The following is a 20,870-nucleotide window of genomic DNA, read 5'->3' as shown; positions in this document are numbered from 1 at the left end:
ATCTAAATGGTTAAACTCTCGTGAATCTCAATCTAAATGGTTAAACTCTCGTGAGAAATCTCCATAACAAAAAAAAAAATCTTTAATTTATTTAAAATATCTCCCAATTTACAAAACAACAAATCCTAAAACTTAAATTTTAAGTTAAATTATTAATATAAATTAAGTTTTAAAACGTAAACATCACACCAATACCTTATAACTTAAGAGTTTATATATATATTAAAATAATATCCCTAGTCAAAAATAAATAATAATAATAAATTTTAAAATTTTAAAATTTTAAAATTTTAAAATTTTAAAAAAGAAAGACTAAATCGAAAATTATCTAACAAATTAGAATTTATCTAATAAATAAAGAGAAAAGTTTTTTTTTTTTTTTTTGGAGAACAATAAAGAGAAAAGTTAAAGAAATGGCAAGTGAGAGAGAGAGCTGACTCAGATTGAGGAAGATTTCCATTCAAAGAGCGCGTGGCGTGGGCCCACAATCATCCAGCCAAAGCCCATTTTGGCAGCAGGAGGCCGAGCGCTGCGAAGCGTTGACCAAATTAGGTCGCCCGCCACAAACAACCACAAGCCATTCCAAAATTTATTTGATTAAATTAAATACTAATTTTCCTTTACAGAAGCACAACTCCAACGAAGGCGTGTGTCCTGCACGGTGTCGTTTCATCTCTCAAGCATCTCCTCTTCTTACTCCCCCTCTGCCTGCACCTACCCTCTCCCCCATAATTCCTCCTCCCACGATCGTCTCCCAGATCTCCAGGTATCAATTTGATCCTCCGTTTTTCCTTTCTTCCTTTTAATTTCTCTTCTCTGGATTCCGATCTGACTTTGCCCTGCATTTCCAGTTCTCATTTCTATCCGTTTGTTTTCTGGCTCTACGAATTGTTTCGGATTAGGTGTTTTGGTTTTGTATTTTGTGATTCTTCAGCTAAGCATTCAGTTCAAACTTTATTATTATTTTGAAATTTGTTTACATGTAGCCTTCGTTGAATTACAAATTTACTCGTCAGTATTGATCGAGTTGCGATAGTTGACTAAATAGACAACCGGGTTTTTTCTCTTGTGTAAATTTGATCTTGAATCTGTTATTTATGTCTATGATTACTTGCTTGTGCTGAACTTTGAAGTGGGTATAGTAATTTGGGCTTCAAGATGAATTTGCCAGGGTGAAAACTGTCTTTAAGCGGTTGTCTGGGCTTTTGGCCTTTTATGCCGAGTTGAAAGAAAAACCTTCATACTATCGATGTTGTTTCTTTGCGTACTTGATCATAGTTCTTTGATTCTTAGAATTTATAACCTTATGGAGACCAATTCATCTTCGTGTAGGTTAGGTTGTTCGAGGTACAGATGGATAATTTCCTTGGAGGCTTTACAGAGGACTCTACAGCTTTTAATCAGGATATCCTAAGATGTCCATTCTTGAGGAATATTAATGAGCCAACCAATTTCTCATTTTCCTCGTCCATGGCATTCCCAATGCCTGTAAGTTCCTTCTCTCTTTAAGTTCATATTTGAATGTACCTGTCTCATCAAAGATATCAAAATGAAAATTTAGTTTATTGTGTTCGTTCTGTTAATGATTACATTGGTCAGTGTTCAAAAACACATGGAAAAATAGACATGTGTCAGAATTTCCTTAATATTATATGCCCCTAAATTTTGATGCTTCTTCTTCCTAAGTTACAAAAAGTAAAAGTTCACTTCGTTGCTTGTTTTATGCCCCCCTTGTTTTATCACATTTAGTTTTTTGGTATACCTTACAATCTTCAAATATAGGCTGTTGTGAGTAAGGTCTCCCTTGATGCTCATTTTTTCAATATGATTCTTTCGTTTTTCTGATTTCTAGTTTATCTAATGGCTGTTTCTACTCTTGTTATAGGTACGTGGAGCTAAAGGGCCAATTTTTGAAGATGGTCCCAATTTTGATATGGCATTTAGGCTTTTTCATGGTCGAGATGGAGTGGTTCCACTCTCTGGAAGATCAATGCATCCAGAGAGTGTAGAACTAAAACTAGCCTCATCACAGTTCAATCCTTTAGCTGCAAGGGCAGCCACTATTAGTCTCTCATCCTTCGGAGCTGGAGGGCCTTTCAGCTTTGATTCTTTTGCTGATAAGTGGAAAAATCAGAAGAAGAAATTTGAATCATCCAAGAAAGATTCTTCTCAGGTGACCAATTATTAATCTTCTACAGGTTATAAGATAACCATTGAATTTTTTAGTTGCTGAATACTCTACATAAAATCATTTGTTATCCGACTTGGTGAAAATCTAGGATGAATGCTATCGTCTCTGGGCTTATCATTGCGTTCAATTTCAGGGTGGGAAATCGCAGCATGAAGCAGTGGGCAATGAGTGGCTGCAAATGGGGAACTGCCCAATTGCGAAGTCATACCGTGCAGTTAGCAGTGTCATACCGCTTGTTGCAAAAGCACTTCAGCCTCCACCAGGCATGAAATTTAAATGCCCGCCCGCAGTAGTTGCAGCAAGAGCAGCTTTAGCAAAGACTGCATTTGCGAAGAATCTCCGCCCTCAACCGTTGCCAGCAAAAGTACTCGCAATCGGTCTTCTAGGCATGGCAGCTAATGTACCGTTAGGAATATGGCGAGAACACACTGAAAAATTCTCACCCTCTTGGTTTGCTGCTGTTCATGCAGCTGTTCCATTCATAGCTATGCTGAGGAAGTCTATCCTAATGCCCAAGTCAGCCATGGCGTTTACCATTGCAGCATCAGTTTTGGGACAAGTTATCGGTTCTCGGGCAGAGCGACTCCGGCTCAAGGCAGTGGCTTCGAAAAAACTAACCCTCCAGGACTCTCTCAGCAAAACCAACCTTTTGCCGGTGGTTACTGTGAAGAATGGTCATTGTGGCGATATAGAGAGCTGGAATCCTGTTACTGCTCTTCATGTAGCAGGCCCTCCATCACCAACCAACGTGCCCTGCTGATCTCTTCCTCACCATTTATTGTGAGTTCTCTAATCTGTATCCTATTGAGTGTAATTCTTCAATTATACATCAGTCTGTTCATTTGTTTGGCAGCATTTTGACAATTCAAAATATAAATTGATGAAATAAAAAGTATGTGTGTGTGTGAATTCTGAATCTTGGTGGGAATGTAAATGTTGTTCCATTTTGCTGTGTGATATTTTGTGCTGCAAGGAAGATGGAGAGAATTGTGAGACTTTGTGATAAAATTGAATTCAATATAGTCGGCTAAAGCATTCATTATTTTAGTTTGACTTAGAAAAGTAATACGAGTACGACTTTGGAAAACGCATGGCTAGTGCAGTTCAATTTCTGTTTTGCATGCCTTTGTGTCGTTTACAAAGGCGAAGTAAAATTGTGGCGTGTGTTCGTGTTATTCTCTAAGAAAGTTTTGGTTAAATTACAAATTTGATCATATAGTTTAGTCTTTGGTGTTTCTATTTCGTCGCTCTAATTTAGGTTTAGTGTTGGTTTTAAAAGTTCCTACCCTATGATTTTAAAGGTTTCTGTTTCGTCGCTCTAGTTTAGGTTTAGTTTTGGTTTTGGTTTTAAAAGTTTCGATCGGGTTAATCTATTTGGTTAAACATCACAAGTTGTTCATCTATTTCCTTCAATTTCTTATTTCCCCTGAACCCTAATACAATCAAATAACACATAGTAATTCAGATATAAAGCATTAGCTTATTAATGATTTGCAAGGTTTGGCTAAACGATAGAAACTACATTTTAAAATTATCAAAAAAATAAAAAAATTATCAATAAAAACTTGATAGTAAGACCGGACCATTTTTTATAACAAACTTAGGGCTGTGGGATCGAATTCACAATCTCTTAATTGGAGACTCACTTGTGGGATTGGAAAATCAACGCAGGGGTTCGTATGGATTCTAACAATTACCACGACTAAAATCATGTAAAGTTATAATTACTTATATATTTCATACGTACTTCAACCTTTCATATTTATTACAAGAAGAGGATTTTTTTTTCTTTCGGATATTACAACAGGACAGATTAAAAACTTGGCTACACCACTGCTCAATATCTATTGGTGGATGGATAGATAATTTCTGAAATAGCTATTTATGATACAATGCACAGACAACATTAAATCATTTATTGTTCTTGTTTGATAGACCCTCTAATAGTTTCAAAGCTTTTAAAAGTATTTTTAATCTTTACGAGTTGTCTTGTTTGATGTTTTAATATTTAATTTTAAATTTTTCTCTATATTTGCATAAATATATGTTTTTTGCTAAGCAGTTTCTAGAAAGATGAATAAAAAAAGACAAACAGACTTTAATTAAAAAAATTCAGAATATTAAAAAAATACACAAATTAATATAATATAAACATTAAAATAAATAGTTTGATAAAATACATTTTTGATTGAATTAGATATCTATTAATTTCATAAAATTTCGAAAGAAATACTTTTGTTTGAAAAATGATTGTAGATGGTTAACTAAAGGAAAGATTTTTCAATGGGTTGGTAAGAGAGTGCAACAACTTCGCGTGGCAAGCACTGTCCGAGGAGAAGAAGAAAATAAATAAATAGAGGAAGGATAAAGGTTTGAGAAGAAATAGAAAAAAAAATGCCACTTAACCTAAAACGAAATTATAAAAACATCTTAAAAGAAATTACACACAAAATAAATTAAAAAATATCTTTATTATTATTATTTTTTAAATGTCACCAATTGGTTTCAATTCCTATAAGTTCGCAATTTATGTATTTTTGTAAAATTTTAAATATAACATTATATATATAACTACATATTTCTTTTTATGTTATTTGTGTAATTCCCTCAAAAATATATTTATGCAAATATCATTAGTAAGCCAACTGTTGTGTTATTCTTTCATCAGTAACTAATAATAAAGAAGCTATTTAGAATAAATTTTTAAATTCCAAAAAAGTGTCGATTTTAAAATAAATAGAGACAACTAAAATGTTTTAAATTTACCCTAACATTTTTAAAGTTCTGAAATAAACTGCGGATATGCTATAAAATTGTTGAATTAAAAAAAAAAAAGAAAAAAGAAGAAAGGAAATAGGAAATAGGATATATTTGTTTTTACCAATTTTTTGCATATAAATACAACAATTCATACCGATTTGACTGAGTCAAGAAATTGTTGAAATTATTTTTTCCCTCTAGTCTCCTCTTCAAGACAACGCTACTTCCCGCTCTCGATTTTCGCACTGAATTTCAAGGACCAGTGGCCCGGAATCCATTGTTGTCCGCAATAGTTTCTCGGTTTTCACATTCAAGATCAATCCGTACAATGCTCGGAACGTCTTCTCCAGTTATCGGAGTTCCATGGCCCGATCTCAACGACGGTTTGTTCTACAACGATGTCGTTAAACCCTCCGACTCCGGTCCTCTTTCTTTCTATTCAACTTCCTCTCTTCTCACAAGAAATTGCCATTTCATGTTTGTTGATTTGTTCTTCCCCGCGCGATAATTTGCACAGGGAAGGCTTTGATCGAGTTCTATTCTAGCAAATATAAGAGCTCGGCTCCATTGGAGGGGTAGGTCTACTCAAAGTCTGTTAAGATTACCGGATTTTCTCGTGTTGGATATTTCTGAGGTTGTTAATGATCATTACTGAAACTTGTTTTACATCGACTAATGTGCAGCTGGTTGCAGCGAATTCAGAACGAACAGGTACGACGGTCGTTAATTTAGGTAATTGATGACATTTGTGAAAGAGGTTTCAGTGAGGGACATTCTTCGGATTTGTGTGCGTGCCTGTTTATTGCATTTGTCATTGTATTTTAATTTTTAAATATTTTGAAACAAAATCAATTTGGAAAGTGTAGATAACAATCGATGGTCAAATTATCACAGATCCTGAAACAATTCTCAGGTTCTTCGCTCTGGTCTATTTACTTCCAAATGTTATTGGTATAATGTTCAAAGGTTTGCATGACACCATGCGGTATTTTCACATGTTACAAAATCTGTAGGATTGGTTCAGAAGTAGTCTATCGTCGACTTCCGTGGAAAGAACCGGATACTCCATATTTACTGGAGGTTTTATACGAGGACGATGAAATGGTAAATGCATAGTAGCTGGTATTTATTTATTTATTTTGTTATCTGTGTATTGATTGCTTCCAGTTGCCATGAAGTTGTAAACTACCAACTATTCTACAGATTGCTTTAAATAAACCGTCTGGCTTGCAAGTATTACCTGGCGGTGTTTTCCAGCAACGGACAATTCTGACGCAGCTTCAATGGTGGTCAAGAAAGCAGAGTTCCTCCGTCTCAGAAGGGTCGCATCCAGTTCCTGTTCATCGCCTAGGAAGGGGGACCTCAGGTTAGGTTACATAAACTTGATGCTGAACAATATTTCCATTTAATGTGCGGAATCTTTGTTGATATGTATTATTGTGGTTGGATATCTGATTGCTTGTTTGCCTATAAAGCCAATATCAAGTGGATATTGTTGAAATCCTGATATACATATACCATTTAATGCACAGGGCAGTAGTGATTAGTGTTGAAACGAAACCACTAATAGTGACTGCAATGGAATGTAGAAGATATTAATCTTGTAGTGATGACTAATTGGGAAGTACGATCAGTGCTTCTATCAACGTTAGACGTCTCCTTTTTCCTATGTGGTCTGCCATTGCAGTAAGAATTTTTCTTGCCCCCATAATTTTGTGGAGGATAAAATACGTCTCAGTTTATCAGTCCTTCAACCTCATTCCCTGGTCAAAATGAAACACTATTACCTAGATTGCTGTGGAAGTTCATATTTCCAGAAAAGGAATCCGTTATTTCACTGCTTCTTCTACTCTTTGGTTTGATACATATGTGTTGAAACATGATACACTAATCCTATATTGTCCTTCTACAAGATTCCATATATCTTTTTGCCTGTGACTATTGTCAGCTCCTTGCCACTAGGATTTTTCTTCTCTTTTCATGATAGATCAATCCACTATTTAGGAAATGTATTTCATTTGTGTGTTTAAAATGCCTCACCATTATGCTTATTTACTCATCTTTGGACCTTAGGAATATTGCTATGTGCAAAAACAAGGCTCGCTAGAACACAACTTGCTGCATATTTTGCTGATGGAGCCTTTTGTATCGGGAGAAACAGGTAACACCACATCTATTCAGAGAATGTCTAGTTTGTTTGTAATTTCTATTATCCGATGATTTTATTGGCTCCAACCATTTCTAAATAGCTTTACTGGTTCATCATCTTGATAGTAATATTTAACTTTTTTCCATGGTGGAAATTTATGAAAATTTTTCTTTGTTCTTATGCTACATAGAGGTTTATTCTTATAATACTTGGAGTTATGTAATTTGGTGATAAGTTTTTCGTTATGATGCAACTACTACATTTTATAATATAACATGAAGATTCTTCTCAAACATCTGTTAGATGCACCAGCCAGGGTGAAGACGGTTCTTGATCCTGATGTCTACTACATTGCTTTTTTTTTTTTAATAAATAAACCATATTGCTAGATTGCCTAAAGAATGTGAAGTCTGTACAGCAAACAAATAATTATACTGCCCCCACCCCACACCACTACTAAATAACTAAAGGGTCGATGGGGACATTTTTCCCAACTGAGAGTAGTTTCCAAGTTTGATGGTGTCAAGATTCAAAAAGGTTGTTGATGACCATTAACACGACTGTTAAATGATGCTGCTTTCCTGTTTTTTGGTAGAAAAGAAAAAAAAAAAGAATGAATGACTAATGGTAGGAAGTGGCTAGGCTAGTGACCAAGTAAAAACATATAACAGTGGTAGGTGGGTAATTATTTCAGTTAAGTCCAAAAAATAAGCTAGAGAAAGTGCATCATCTTAGGAAAGTATTGAAAATTCATACATCGATAGGATTCCTTGGTGGGGAAAAACCATTCCAAGGGAAACAAGCATTCATATGGATCCAGTTATTAAATTGACGTTTTGTCACCTTAACTGCTCGTCATTTCTAAAAATCTGGATGTTGTCGTTGCCACTTAGAACACAAGTTGCTAGTTCTCAGCTGTTTAGTAAAATTTCAATACTAGCTAAAGTATGATGGTTAAATCAAATTTTGTTGTACAATGAGATAGCTCATGTTGTTATTTATAATTCTTTGGCCTAATATTATTTTAAGGACTTTCTAAGCTTTATATCAATGATTGATTCCAATCAAATGATTAACTTTCGAGCTCCATTTCAGAAACACCAGTATGGTGGAAGGTACGAAGAGGAAAATTTCAAAGATATACCGTGCACTTGTAACTGGAATAGTTCATGATGATGAGGTATATCTACTGATATTTTGTGCATACATTCTTATGGTTGAACTTTCTTCATTTCATCCTCGAAATTTTTTATTGTTCTAAAAGTAGGTTTTATGAATTTGCACCATTTGCTGAGATAGTAATATTAATACTACCATGTTACATGTTAGATTAAATTTCTTGGGGATTCTATTAGCAAGAGTCATTTGTTTTTCTGAAATTACGTAAAAATGAAAATCCGTGAACATATATGACAATTTAAATTTGCTGCAAATAGTTTCAGCACTTTCTTTCTGAATTAGGGTGTATAATTTATTGGGGGTATGATTCAATAAGTGGTTGATGCATGACTGGACTGAATGCTAGTTCTGTTTCCTGTCAAAGAGAAGTTTTTGTTAATTGCTTATGTATGATTATTTTTCTTTATAGGTGAGCATTGACCAGCCAATTGGAAGGATCCATTATCCAGGGGTTGCTCAGGGCTTGTATGTTGCCACTTCCTCAGGTTTTTGGTTGCATCTTATATGCTGATCCAACGAGTTTCATGTTTTTTTGACAAGACGCTTTAACTACCAATAAAATTGTACGAGATAGGGAATGCATAAGTTTTTTGGTGGTTTTTCTTTGAAAGAGGATTGTCATCATTCATGGAGTTCTTGATAAATTTAAGAGGCCCATCATAGTTCTTCTACCGTTCTTGTTTATTTCCATTGTCTAATCTGATTTTTGCTTCAGTAGTTACTATCTTCAACAATCAACCACGTTTACTCCTTTGAATTAATAACTTGAGCAGGGAAACCAGCTTTCAGTAAAGTCGATGTTCTTGAGAGAGATGAACAAGGCAATAACACTTTGGTCCAGGTATCGTATGTTAATGAAAGGATTTCATAACTGCACTTCTCCGCACCTATTATCTTTTATCTTTATTTAAAAGTATTTTGCTGCAGTTATTCACATTTTTGTTTGTATTTATGGTCACCAAAGCACGTGAGTGTTTTACACGTTGAAGTATATCTTGGGCATGGGTATATCTTTTGGTAACCCTCAAGGATGTGTGTTACGTGAAACACTCTAGGGGATGTAGATCTCCTTTTTATCATTGCTATTTTTTCTAATTCCTTTAAAACAGGTTGCTACGGACTTCTTCCGTTTTTTGACTCATCCCTCTCTTCCTTCCTCACTCACTAACCCGACCTAAAAATGTATTTTTACATAACTGTCATTTCTCCATCAGGCATATATTCAAATCATGTTCATATTTTCCTTACCCTCAAATGTATACAGGCGACAGTAAAGAAAGGTTAATAAACAAAGAAAGTTAGGAAGATCAAAGGACTATTGTACTGCGGATCATAACAGGCACAATGCGAAACTTTTATGTTCTCTGCATTTTCTGCTCGATCTTATAACCATGAATTAATTTCCTGGTGCGATGGGATTTATTGCCAAGGTCTCCATTTTTATATTTATTATATATATATATATTTTCTAGAACACCAAGGTTTCAATTCTTGACTTTGTTTTCAAGCATCAGTTAATATTGATTCAGATGCTATTAATTGTTGTTGGAAATCTTTCAAAGAGAGTTTGCCGCTAGTCTAATAATATATAGGTCAAAATTTTCTGAACAAGGAGAGTGAATCGTTTGATGCACCAGAGTTCAAAGAGTTTAAATTATGTCATACATTTTACAGGTAGAAATTCAGTCTGGACGACCCCACCAAATCCGCATACACCTTTCTTCAATAGGACATCCTCTATTGGGTAATGCTTCTTTGAACTTATTAATTCTTTAACTTGTAAATGTTTTGGGGGTTCTTGTTTTGTAGATGAGCTTCTAAATATCTGGCAAATGTGGTCTGATAATAACAGTTAGTTGACTTGCATCTTTGTGAATTCTCAATTCCATTATCTCTTGAGTGCTGGAATTTTGCTTTGCTAAATATTCTTTTCGTTTTCTACCCTCTGGAAGGTGATCCTCTCTATGTTGCTGGCGGGCAACCAAACTGTCTTCATTCTGACTCAGTAAATCAGAGTTTTGCAGAAGACGGGTATGAAAATTTTAGCAATTCTGCTTTTAATAAGGATCATTATTCTTTTTGTTTGGGGAGAATTACGGTATATCAGAAAATATGATGTTTGGTAAATTGACGAGAAGATATAAAACTAAGAACTGGATAAAAACAAGGTTGACTGGTTTCGGAGTAAAAAGTTTGGAATGGAAATGGCATGCATGAAGAGAGATCTGTTCAAACAACAGTGTCAATAATTATGCATTAGTATGCATTTCTTCTGTAAAATATATATTAGTAAAATATTGTCTACCAAAAAGTTGGATTTGGGAATTTCTGTGAATTTGAATATTGATTTCTATTTCTTTTTCCAACAAAACTATAATATACTGTGTCCAGAGGATACCAGAGGCCTACGAAACCTGTGCCTGGAGATTGTGGCTACTACTTGCATGCACATCAGTTGGTCCTTGATCACCCGAGAACCAATGAGGTGAGCTTTGAATTTAGTAATACATATGTGAAGTACTTTCATTGGCTTGTTAAGATATTTGTGTCCTTGGAAAATTGTGTCAATTGTGTCTAGATCTTCTGTTGCATATGCATGGGGAACGGGAAGAGACTGATATTTCATATTATCAAACAACTTCTTTTGTTTTACTGAGTGTTTCCTCTGTTGACGAAGGCTGTCAAAATCATCGCGCCACTTCCTCCGATCCTCCGGACACATGGAGAGGCTGAAGAGTGAAGATGCCAGAAATAGGGTGGATGGATGGATTAGACCCAGAACCATACCCATAACCAGGACCAGGATGGATGTTAGAAAAGAAATTAAGCTTCTTTTTGGAAATTAGAATAAAAATATAATTTAGTCGTGTAATTAAAAAAGAAAAAGGTCATTTGAAGAAGTGCTTGGTTATTCGCATGCTGGATTTTGATTTTGATCCAAACCATAGACCAACTAGCAGTGGTGTATGAAACTGGTGGAAAAATAATTTTTTTTTTTTTTTTTTAATCTTCCTACAAGAGACGGCAATGAGAACCGTCAAATTCTACTATCATTCATTTGACATCAACGAAACTATGATACATGGGGTGCAGCAAAACAAAGCATTTGCTGCTGAGAGCCTCACTCCCTGTTGAAATGATCTCTAAACATTATATCTACTACCACCTAAATCTCTCTTCTATGGGCCACCACCACCCTCTGCTCTGCGTTATTGCATTCGTCATCCTCGTTACAATTCTCTCCTACCATAATTCCTCCAACTGCCTCCTTACCACTACTTACCTCCGACATCTGGGAATAGCCATTTGATTTCTGTTCCTTGCTGATCGGGGAGGAGGCGGATCTAGAGTAATGATTGAATGTAGGATAGCTCGACAGTAGGTTGGTGGGATCGGGCAACGATGAAAGCCCAGTGCGTAATCTGTTTCCATCCCAAATTCCATAACTTCTGGAAGGAGCATCCTCCTGATTGAACTTGGCAGCACTCAAGTTTCCATGGCTACCGACTTTCAATCTTCGCTTGAACTTGTGAAGCTGCGTCCGGTGGTTTCCATTCTCACTGGTTCCAGATTTTGAGTTTGGCGAGGATGAGGGATGGCTGAGTATCTGACCGAATAGTCTCACGTCACCGTTTCTGGATGATGGCTCGGAATCAGACAAACTGCGTGAATGCACTCTGACATGATGATACCCTTGTCCATGTTTCGGCAACGAGTTGACACGAGAATTTATGGGTGTTGAAGAACTATCTACTGCATGAGAATCGACTTTTTCACGTCGATCCTTGCTAGTATCTACATTGCCCCTCTCCAGTTGCTCCTTGGTTCCCGGGTCTGAAACTTTCGAAGTAGAAAAAACTTTCAAATTCGGTACCCCATAGTTGTCAATTGCAGCATTTCCGAATCCAACTGATGTTGTAGTTGGAGCAGAAGCACCTTGTTCTTTAGCAATTTCGTCTGCAGCCATGGACACGACTGCATGATGCTGATTACGTACCAAATCCTTCTTGTCATTGGCAGAATTCATAGACTGGCAGTTGTCATCGAAAGCTGAATCCGAGCTGTCTTTTTTATTGCATGCATCAGACACCACAGCATTCCCAGCAATATTACTAGGACAAATCTTTGATGATGGATTACTTTCTTTGACTTCCTGATGGGCAGACTGTCGATTCATGGACTCTGCTTCCCCACCATTTATACTCGTCACAAACTTCGGCAAGTCTTCCACCATCCGAGAGCCAGCCTCGTGGCAACCTCCGTTAGCATCGCACTCGTGTCCCTTTGCTTTATCATCACTATCTGGAGGCATTTTCTTTGCAGTACATATCAAATCCAACCCAAGGCACTTCCGTGCTTTGCTGAAGAAGATCTTGCACTGATCTGTGGATTTTGTTCCTACATGTGTAGAGATCATTGAGAAATTCTTTCCATAAGCTCTCACTGCTTCTATGAAAAGCGACTTCTCCCCATCAGTCCAATAAGAAGGATCCATTTCTCCACAGCTCTCGTCTGAAAAAATCTCATCATCAATAAACCGTGGAATATTCGCTGTCATTCGCCGTCTTAATACAGTTGTCGCACCCTTTTTGCACTTCAAATCCTGAGAACCGTCTCTTCGGTCAAAATTACTAGTGATACATGAACCCATGGCTTCTGAAGACAGGGAACCACATATACCAGCTAGCACATCAGCAGCAACTTTCTCTCTTTCATTTCCAAACATATGAAAACTCTTGGCCCTTTCCGATAGACCATCATCACATTGAGTTGTGTGATATGCGGTTCTTCCGCTCGACCTGCTGCTTGAATACTTATGAGCACAAGCTGTCATCGCTGAAGCAGCACCCAACAGTTCAAGAGAAGCAGCATTTGTTTCAGGATTCCATTTCTTCCCTGTTGTCACCAAATAGGTACTGGTTGAGGACTTCGCCTTCTTCCCAAACTCCAGCTTCTTTGTTTTCTCAAAGCAATCAGATTTGTGGTTCTTGTAGTAGAACTCAATACAGTCTGCTGTCGTCTTGTGATCAAGAAATGTGGCAATTTTCCCAAAATCTTTCCCGAAACATGCCAACTTCTCCATGAAAACATCTTTCTCTTCGGAGGTCCATGGGTTGATCATCATCCTCTCCTTCTCAACAGCGCACGGGTCCTCAACTAACCCATTATTAGAGACGAATCTTGAAGCCATCTTACCCTTCTGGTCCAAAACTAATGCGGGCATCTTCAAGGTCCTCCGGTACTGCTTAACCAGGGAATTAGAAAGCTGCTTGCTCACATGCCTAAGAATCGCCGTGTTAGAAACGGGGTTCGGATTTCCTGCTGCAAGGCCAGTTTTAAAATTCAAAATGATAATATCAATTGTATCACAATAGGAGATTCTCCAAAGATGTACGCCTCTCCTGATTTAAAGAGGAAAAAAAATTTACATGAATGCTAACTAAAGATGTAACTGAAAGGGGGAAAATCCACAAACTGATATGTAGAATAACACAAGTGAGCGTTGAAAATTACAAAATTAGTTTGAACATCAAAGATAACAAAGCATGCAGTAGAACCCTATCGAGTTTGAACATCAAAGATTGGAGGAACAATAACATATCGCATTAACATCGGCAGCATGCTTAAATTAAAAGTAACATAAGGATATCACTCAAACGTAGCAATTTGATCAATCATCTGTCATCATATGTTTACATCATATAGCTATATGTCATAAGTCCTGTTAATAAAGACATCCATAATATTCAACACCATGTAATTATCTTTTTATTCAAGATGTAAAAGATGCATACACAAGATTTTTACGACAGCCATCCATCAGTAGGTAACAATAAATTGCATGGAAACTCAAACGAGACTTCAGATGAAAGATTGGATACTTTAGAAATTAAACAGTAAAGCATGACAAATATCATCAGAACATCCATCATGTTATAGACCCACGTACAAATCCTCCTCCCACTTCCAAATAAGTCTTATTCCATAAGAAACAGAAAGTGAAGGAACTTATTTAACATCTCAAGTGCATAACCGCACATATGGTTCAGCATTCCAAAACTAGAATATGAGAATCAGGGCAGATATGAAGTTTATCATACAGGGTTTGACGTTTGTGGTAGAGACACAAAAATGAACACAGATATGAAGTTTATGCATTAAAAAACACCAGTTAGAGTTTCAGATATTATACGGAAACCGATACCCATTACTGAGAAAAGTAGGACCAAATTGTACAAAATGGAAAACAGAGGCAAAATCTCAGATAAATAAGTCATAAACGTGGGGTAAGAAGAAGCAAATCATCAGAGCAAAAATCTTTTTAAAATATTCTTGAACGTAAGAAAATAGATTAGATGTCTCCGTACCAGATGAAGGAATACGGACTCGAATGGAAGAGCGGTTCTTCTGATAACCACTGTAATTGGTCCACAAACTCAACTGATATTTTTTCTGAGATTTTGCACGTAACTTCCTTACAGGTGGCACATGCAAACTCTCCTTCCACAAGGACTGGTAGGCTCTATACTTAAGGGTTATTACTCTCTCCTTAAATCTTAATAACCTCTTCTTCTTTGCATATCTCTCTCTCATTAAACATTGATTCTGTGAGCAAGAGACATTTGTGCTCCAAATGTCAATTTTATGTTCATTAGCAGGCAACATGCTGATTAAAGCTTCAGACGCCCTGCATGCAGATTCTTTATTGGATGCCAGAATTAAATTGAACAGGCTATCTCCCCCATCATCAGATTCATTTATATCACTAGAAATGGGTTCTAATGTGACAGCTTCCCTCTTAATAAGAATGCTATTGTCAACAGATGGCACAACATTATCTCTAACACTGCAACCAGATATTGTTAGCTTCTCTCCGGTGATGACAGATTCCATTGCATCCGACCTCCCAAACCTACCGACAGCCTTTTCGTTGACATCCGTATGCACTTCTTCCGAGTCACTTGTGGAAAGTAACGTCTTTTTTGAAATATTATTCTCGGAAGTAACAACTGGCAGGGTAGCAGCTGGAGGGATCATATTAGAGAAATCACTGTGTTCCTCAAAGTTTTTATCCCCAGTCATCAAAGAACTGGATGCTAAAGGAAAAGAAAAGGAGCCCTTACTTTCAGATCTCAACCTCTTCAGTTCATTTTCCAGTAAATCAATTTCAGACTCAGTCGTCTCCAACACTTTAGAAATTTCATTTTTATATATAAGTAACTTACTCATGGCAGTGCAACTCATAATACCAGGATCCACAGAAATCGAATCATTAGATTGCAGCAGTTGAATGAGTGGAGAGCCCAAATCATCAATTGAAAAGTTATCCAACTTCTCTAAATTAAAGGATGGTTCCTCGCACTGGTTCTGAAAACCAGAACCAGGTGAACCATGCATGTTACTGACATCGTTATCACTAGCTGCCTTTCCGGATGATTTTTCATCCCCACCTGAACAGTTTAACACAGATGAAGAAGTTGGATTTCAGTAAAATATACAACACACTTCACTTGATAAAAAGAAAGAAAATAGACTGGCATAATTACGACATGGCAGTATTTAAAAGCACGGAAATTTTCAAAATGAAATCCTTTTCTATAGATGCCTTAGCATAACAAGAAAATTTCCGAAAATAATCACTAATGGAAGGTGTATGCCATTGTTATGGATATTACAGAAATAGTAAATGTTAGGCACACAACAAAACCCAAGGACAAATTAGCCGGACAAGTATCACTCTGGTTTCTCTTCATTCTCCATTAACTATAAAAGAGAGTTGTGAAAATAAAACTATTAAAAGTGTATTAAATAAAGGGAAACAACAATACAACAATCATTATATGGAATTGTCAACCATCAAATCATTGTTGACCTTTATTGTGATCTCGTCTTCAGTTCAAGTATTTGTATCTCGCAATAAATATATATCATCCAAAATAATCTCCTGCTTCGAAAATGCCCATCTAAGTTTATACATTCCTATTTCTATTCTCTTTTATTAATCTGTCCCTTTTTGAATAAATAAAGAGAACCATACGACAATCATTAGAAGGAATTCTTAACCATCAAACCATTGTTGACCTTTCTTGTGATCTTGTTTTCAGTTCAAGTCTCTCTCTCTACATACATATCTTCTGAAAAGCCTCCTACCCTTGATGCCTATTTCTGTTTCCTGTTTTATAATCCGTCGCTCATAGTTTATTAGCATCTTCTTACTCATTTATCCCACACCACCGCAAGAAACTTTTTGTTTTCCTTCTCCTAACATAGCCCTTAGGACAAAATAAAAAACTTGATTGTGAGTCTTCTCCTCCCCTTTTGTCCTCCTAACGCTATGAATTTCTTTCTTACCGCATCTCTCAAAGTCACCCACCCTTCCCTCACTAATGCCTCTCTAATTTTAGTTATTCTTGCTTCAAGTTATGGTACTTGACAAAAATGCAATCATGATTTCTTACACATTATGGTCTCCTCTCCCACAATAAATACACTTAATATTCATCAATTGCTTCTTTCAACACTGCAACCAGTAGCATGTGTGAAACATTGAAATATTATCACTTGATAAACACCATAATGAAGTGAAAAAGAGCCCCACAAAAGCAAAAACACAAGATCTCTGGCTTACCTGGAGAGGAACCACAAACGACAGAAGAAGGGGTCGCAGGTGAGGTACAATCCGAAAACCCTGAACCTCTAGGGCCTTTTTCAATCAAGCTGGAATTAAGAGAATGGGTAGATTCTGCATTAACATTTGTAAAGGCAGTACCATCAGGAACTTCAACCTTCTTTTTTTCATACTTGGCAAGCCCCTCGCCCCATCCTAGCCGTGGCTTCTTCCTGACAGTTGTCTCATCACATGGCATAGAAGACATTGCACACTCAGCAGGATCAGCAGAAGGAGATAGATTTTGTGACTCATTTTTCAACACTGTCTCAGACTTTGTCTCATTAGAATCTAAAGCATCAATACTCTTTGTGCTACTGGAATGACCTGATGTTGAAGTGCGTGAAGATAAGCCACCACCACGTGTCCATTTAAGAGGCTTCCACCCTGAGGAACTCACTGAATACTCCCGATCACGTCTCTGGTTTGTGCCTAACCCATTGACATCATCGATCTTATCATGCTGGCCTTTTACCTTATCTCGTGGGTTTACAAAGTCAGAATGAGAATGAGAGGGATATATCAGCATATCGTGAACTGACCTCTGATCATAATTTAGATCATGCTGCAGCCTACCACAATTGTTTGTAGACCCGTTACTTGTTGCCCAGGAATGACCTTTCCATTCTCTTTGACTAAAAGATCTGTTTTCCCTACCATTCCTAGCGTACTTCCCATCACCATGTGAAACAGATGGCCGGCTACTAACATTTTCCAGCATCTTGTTACTGAATGACATGGAAGGCCCATATCCATGACCATATTCGTCAGAGAACACATGCCAACCACCCTGCCTACCATGACCTTCAGAAATATTTCAAAAAAGACAAAGAAAATGCAAAAGAAAACACAATTAATACAGTCAACGGACGCCCATAACATTAGCTGCGAAAGGTTAAACAAAATTATCTGAGCAGAGCAAGTTATGCAGCCAAGCCTACGTTTCTAGTTGAGACTAATACAGGACAATAAACCTCGGATCTAAGCAAAAAATTCACTATTATATGATAAATACTTCATAAATCATGATAATTATATGATGAACACTTCGTCACCAGATTTATCAGGAAGATAGGATCCCAGTTAACAAATGTACAGAAGGAAGACTTCTCTTTGGTTTCAATCAAGCAACATCATAGTACATGATTGGAACTACGAGCCTCTATAAAGAGCCCGCAGGGGATGAGATGTAGATATCTTGAATCGTTGAAGGCTTAAAAACTCAAAGAGAAATCAGAAAGGAAACCTGCGACTCTATAGCTCACCTGGCGGTCTGCGAAAATCGCCTGATCCCCACCTACTAAACTCACGGGATCCGTGACTAGATGAGTCTCTCCATCTAGGTACAGGTCCGAGAAACTCTGACCTCTCGTGTTTCCTCTCCTTGAAGAAGTCCTTCCGATCCCAGGGCAATGGTTCAGGCGGCATGAAAATGAGGCCAATAGCATGGGCACCCTCAAAAGAACAACCGTTTTCAACGCACAGCACAGGGAGCGCGCCGAATAGCACCGCCGGAAATCAATTCAACTAATCCGGCAACCATGACAAATAACACGTCTCATGAACCGAAACTTCTTCACATTAAAGATCCTAAACCATATCGTGCTAAGACATACGCCAAAGAGAAAACAAAAACAAAAACAACTCAAGAAACTCGATCGCCTCTGCCTTCTCTCACTGGGACGCGTAACAACGAGTATATGCCGATATGGCAGTCACAACGAGCCACACGGATGCCCCCGGACCAAATCCTTGAACAGAAACCACCAAAATGATGAAGAAAACAGAACACAAACCAATACAGGCGTATGCGATAAAGACTGAAACGGCTGAATTCAAAGGGTTTGGAATTAGATGGAACCGACAATGCCGATTGAGAAGCCCTGCGGCATCCACATGCAAAACCTCAATTTCAGTTCAAGTTCGCCATCTCCGCCCTCCGAATCTCCCCGGCGACCGTCAATCTCCGAACTCTCTCTCTCTTGGCTGGCGGAAAATTTTGCCTCCGGAGCGAGAAAGTGAGAAATCGAGCCGATAAGGGACAAAAGAGAACCCTGACAGAGAAGAGAAAGGGGGGAGATTGGTTCTCCGGATCTCAACGCCACTCTCAACCCTATTCGATTATTTCTTTTCGCGTCCGCCAATTTTCGTAATTATTTTTTTCCCAAATTTCGTCATTATTCTTTTTTCCTTTTTTTTTACTTCGGCCCCTCTTTGTGCTTCCGTTTTCTCTTCATTAGTTCTAAAGTTTCGCCTGCTTTCGGAGCATAATTACGGAACTGGCCCCATCAGCTCTCTGTTGAAATTACTACATTGCCCTTGACTCTCTATTTAACTCGGAGCCTCCGTGTCGCTCTGGTGAATATCGGCCTTCCGACGTCGTTTTGGGCCATGTCACTTCTAATTTTGAAAATTCACAAAAATTATGTTAGTTTAAATTTTCCTAAAATTGTGGCCAATCCTAAATTTGTGCCTTGATTTTCAAATATAACAATCAGTTTGAATTTCGATTTTTCCTTTTTCTTTTTCTTTCAGAATTTTGAATTTCGAAATGTGTTTTAAGAGATTTGTTCGTTTGAACTTTATAGAATTTCCAACTTTTCATGTAATGTGAAGGAATTCAACTATAAAAACTAAAAAATATGTTATATTAAATTATTAGTATCGATGAATGTTTCAATAAAATGTTTTTTTCTTTTTGTTCCTTAAAAGAATAATAAAAAGAAAGTTGGATCAATTTTTTCCACAGTAAATGTAATTGGTTTGTGTTGATGCTGAAATCTAATCGAGTTGAAGAGTTGAGTTGGGGAAGCTTCGTTATAGCAATAATCAATATTGCCTCTAAAGTTACTTGCAACATTGGATTTAACATGTGTGTGGTCCTCAACCTTAACATCCTCACCTTGGTGAAAAGTTTTTGTTCTCCTTTTATCAGAGGGGATACTCAAAGGCACATCCCCCAATATCCAATTCATACTATCGAGTCGTCTAACGACCCTCGAAGATCGTCTGTCAAGAAAATCCTTCCATTGCTGCTAGCCAATGATCGATCTAGAACTTCATGTTCGAGGCCCTGTGGGTCGATCGTGATTGTACAGAGCCCAAGGCCTACGTGGTCTCTTGGGGATGACCACGTGGAAGGTACAATTATATCCATAACAGTTTGTCTTTACACTTGTATTTAGTTAAAAATTGTGAAATGGAGATCGAAACATTCACCTTTAGATGATAATAGATATATTATCTACCAAGATATATATATGTTTTATGCCTATGTATAGTTATTCTCTATTAACCTTTTTTTTTCAACAATGATCGTTGAGATTTGAACCCTACCTTTAGGATGTAAGTAATATATCTGAATGATTAAATTATTATGCCATTGTTTAACCATAAAATCCTAAGGGACACGTCATACGATTTCGACCCATGTAGCGCGAGGTCGGGTAATGGCCGAACTGAACACAACCGAATAAGGCTTCGAGATAAACAACTTACTCCTTGTGAGTTTGCGGCACTTGAAGTCTCCAGCAACAGGGGTCTCAAAACAATTCAAGCGAAATTTGTATTGAGCCTTTTTAAATACTTGATGGGAGACGATATCAACTCGGAAGAGAGGGGAAAAATGAGTTTTGCATTGCACTTTGTAGTCTGATGGTAAACGCTACTTCGAGAAAGTTCGAATGGACTGTTAGAATTTTCTCAAAGTAGGGGGCTAATGTTTAACCATAAAATCCTAAGGGACACGTCATTCGGTTTCGAACCATGTAGCGCGAGGTCGGGTAATGGCCGAACTGAACACGTAACCGAATAAGGCGTAGAGATAAACAACTTACTCCTCTTTTTACGCCACGACAGCCAAACCACTCTCCCAATGCAGTTTTCTATTTTCATGGAAAACTAACTGCATAATTCAAAAAGGG

General features: G+C 37.3%; 3 protein-coding genes across 7 annotated transcripts; 2 read left to right on the top strand and 1 right to left on the bottom strand.

Moving 5' to 3' along the window:
• Nucleotides 1-609: 609 nt before the first annotated feature.
• Nucleotides 610-3,100, top strand: LOC111006669 (uncharacterized). 3 transcript variants are annotated; one of them, XM_022278708.2, is made up of 4 exons: nt 610-766; nt 1,333-1,488; nt 1,886-2,173; nt 2,325-3,100. In XM_022278708.2, the coding sequence occupies exons 2-4, from the start codon at nt 1,354-1,356 to the stop codon at nt 2,949-2,951; spliced, it is 1,050 nt and encodes a 349-aa protein (XP_022134400.1). In that variant the 5' UTR covers nt 610-766; nt 1,333-1,353; the 3' UTR covers nt 2,952-3,100. The 3 variants fall into 3 exon arrangements, with proteins under 3 accessions (XP_022134400.1, XP_022134401.1, XP_087979648.1); XM_022278709.2 differs by having other exon boundaries at nt 614-766; nt 1,338-1,488; XM_088123522.1 differs by lacking the exon at nt 610-766 and adding an exon at nt 883-902.
• A 2,009-nt stretch (nt 3,101-5,109) lies between these two features.
• On the top strand, nt 5,110-11,427 carry LOC111006297 (Pseudouridine synthase family protein). 3 transcript variants are annotated; one of them, XM_022278149.2, is made up of 14 exons: nt 5,110-5,334; nt 5,469-5,526; nt 5,635-5,662; nt 5,818-5,864; nt 5,965-6,055; nt 6,155-6,317; nt 7,025-7,112; nt 8,196-8,280; nt 8,689-8,764; nt 9,053-9,120; nt 9,954-10,023; nt 10,232-10,310; nt 10,671-10,764; nt 10,957-11,427. In XM_022278149.2, the coding sequence occupies exons 1-14, from the start codon at nt 5,280-5,282 to the stop codon at nt 11,017-11,019; spliced, it is 1,065 nt and encodes a 354-aa protein (XP_022133841.1). In that variant the 5' UTR covers nt 5,110-5,279; the 3' UTR covers nt 11,020-11,427. The 3 variants fall into 3 exon arrangements, 2 of the variants coding, with proteins under 2 accessions (XP_022133841.1, XP_022133840.1); XM_022278148.2 differs by having other exon boundaries at nt 5,110-5,373; XR_002600850.2 differs by lacking the exons at nt 10,671-10,764; nt 10,957-11,427 and having other exon boundaries at nt 5,110-5,373; nt 9,954-10,130.
• Nucleotides 11,308-19,004, bottom strand: LOC111006296 (uncharacterized). The gene is given in 5 exon segments (XM_022278145.2): nt 11,308-11,482; nt 11,485-13,601; nt 14,648-15,730; nt 16,909-17,751; nt 18,213-19,004. Coding segments are annotated over 5 exon segments (4,230 nt in total). The 5' UTR covers nt 18,376-19,004; the 3' UTR covers nt 11,308-11,458.
• Between the last annotated feature and the right edge of the window lie 1,866 nt (nt 19,005-20,870).

This window comes from Momordica charantia (assembly GCF_013281855.1).
Source record: "Momordica charantia cultivar OHB3-1 chromosome 4 unlocalized genomic scaffold, Mcharantia_2.0 BLBB01000004.1, whole genome shotgun sequence".
In the NCBI taxonomy this organism is placed as follows: domain Eukaryota; kingdom Viridiplantae; phylum Streptophyta; class Magnoliopsida; order Cucurbitales; family Cucurbitaceae; genus Momordica; species Momordica charantia.
This window is presented reverse-complemented; position numbering and strand designations above follow the sequence as displayed.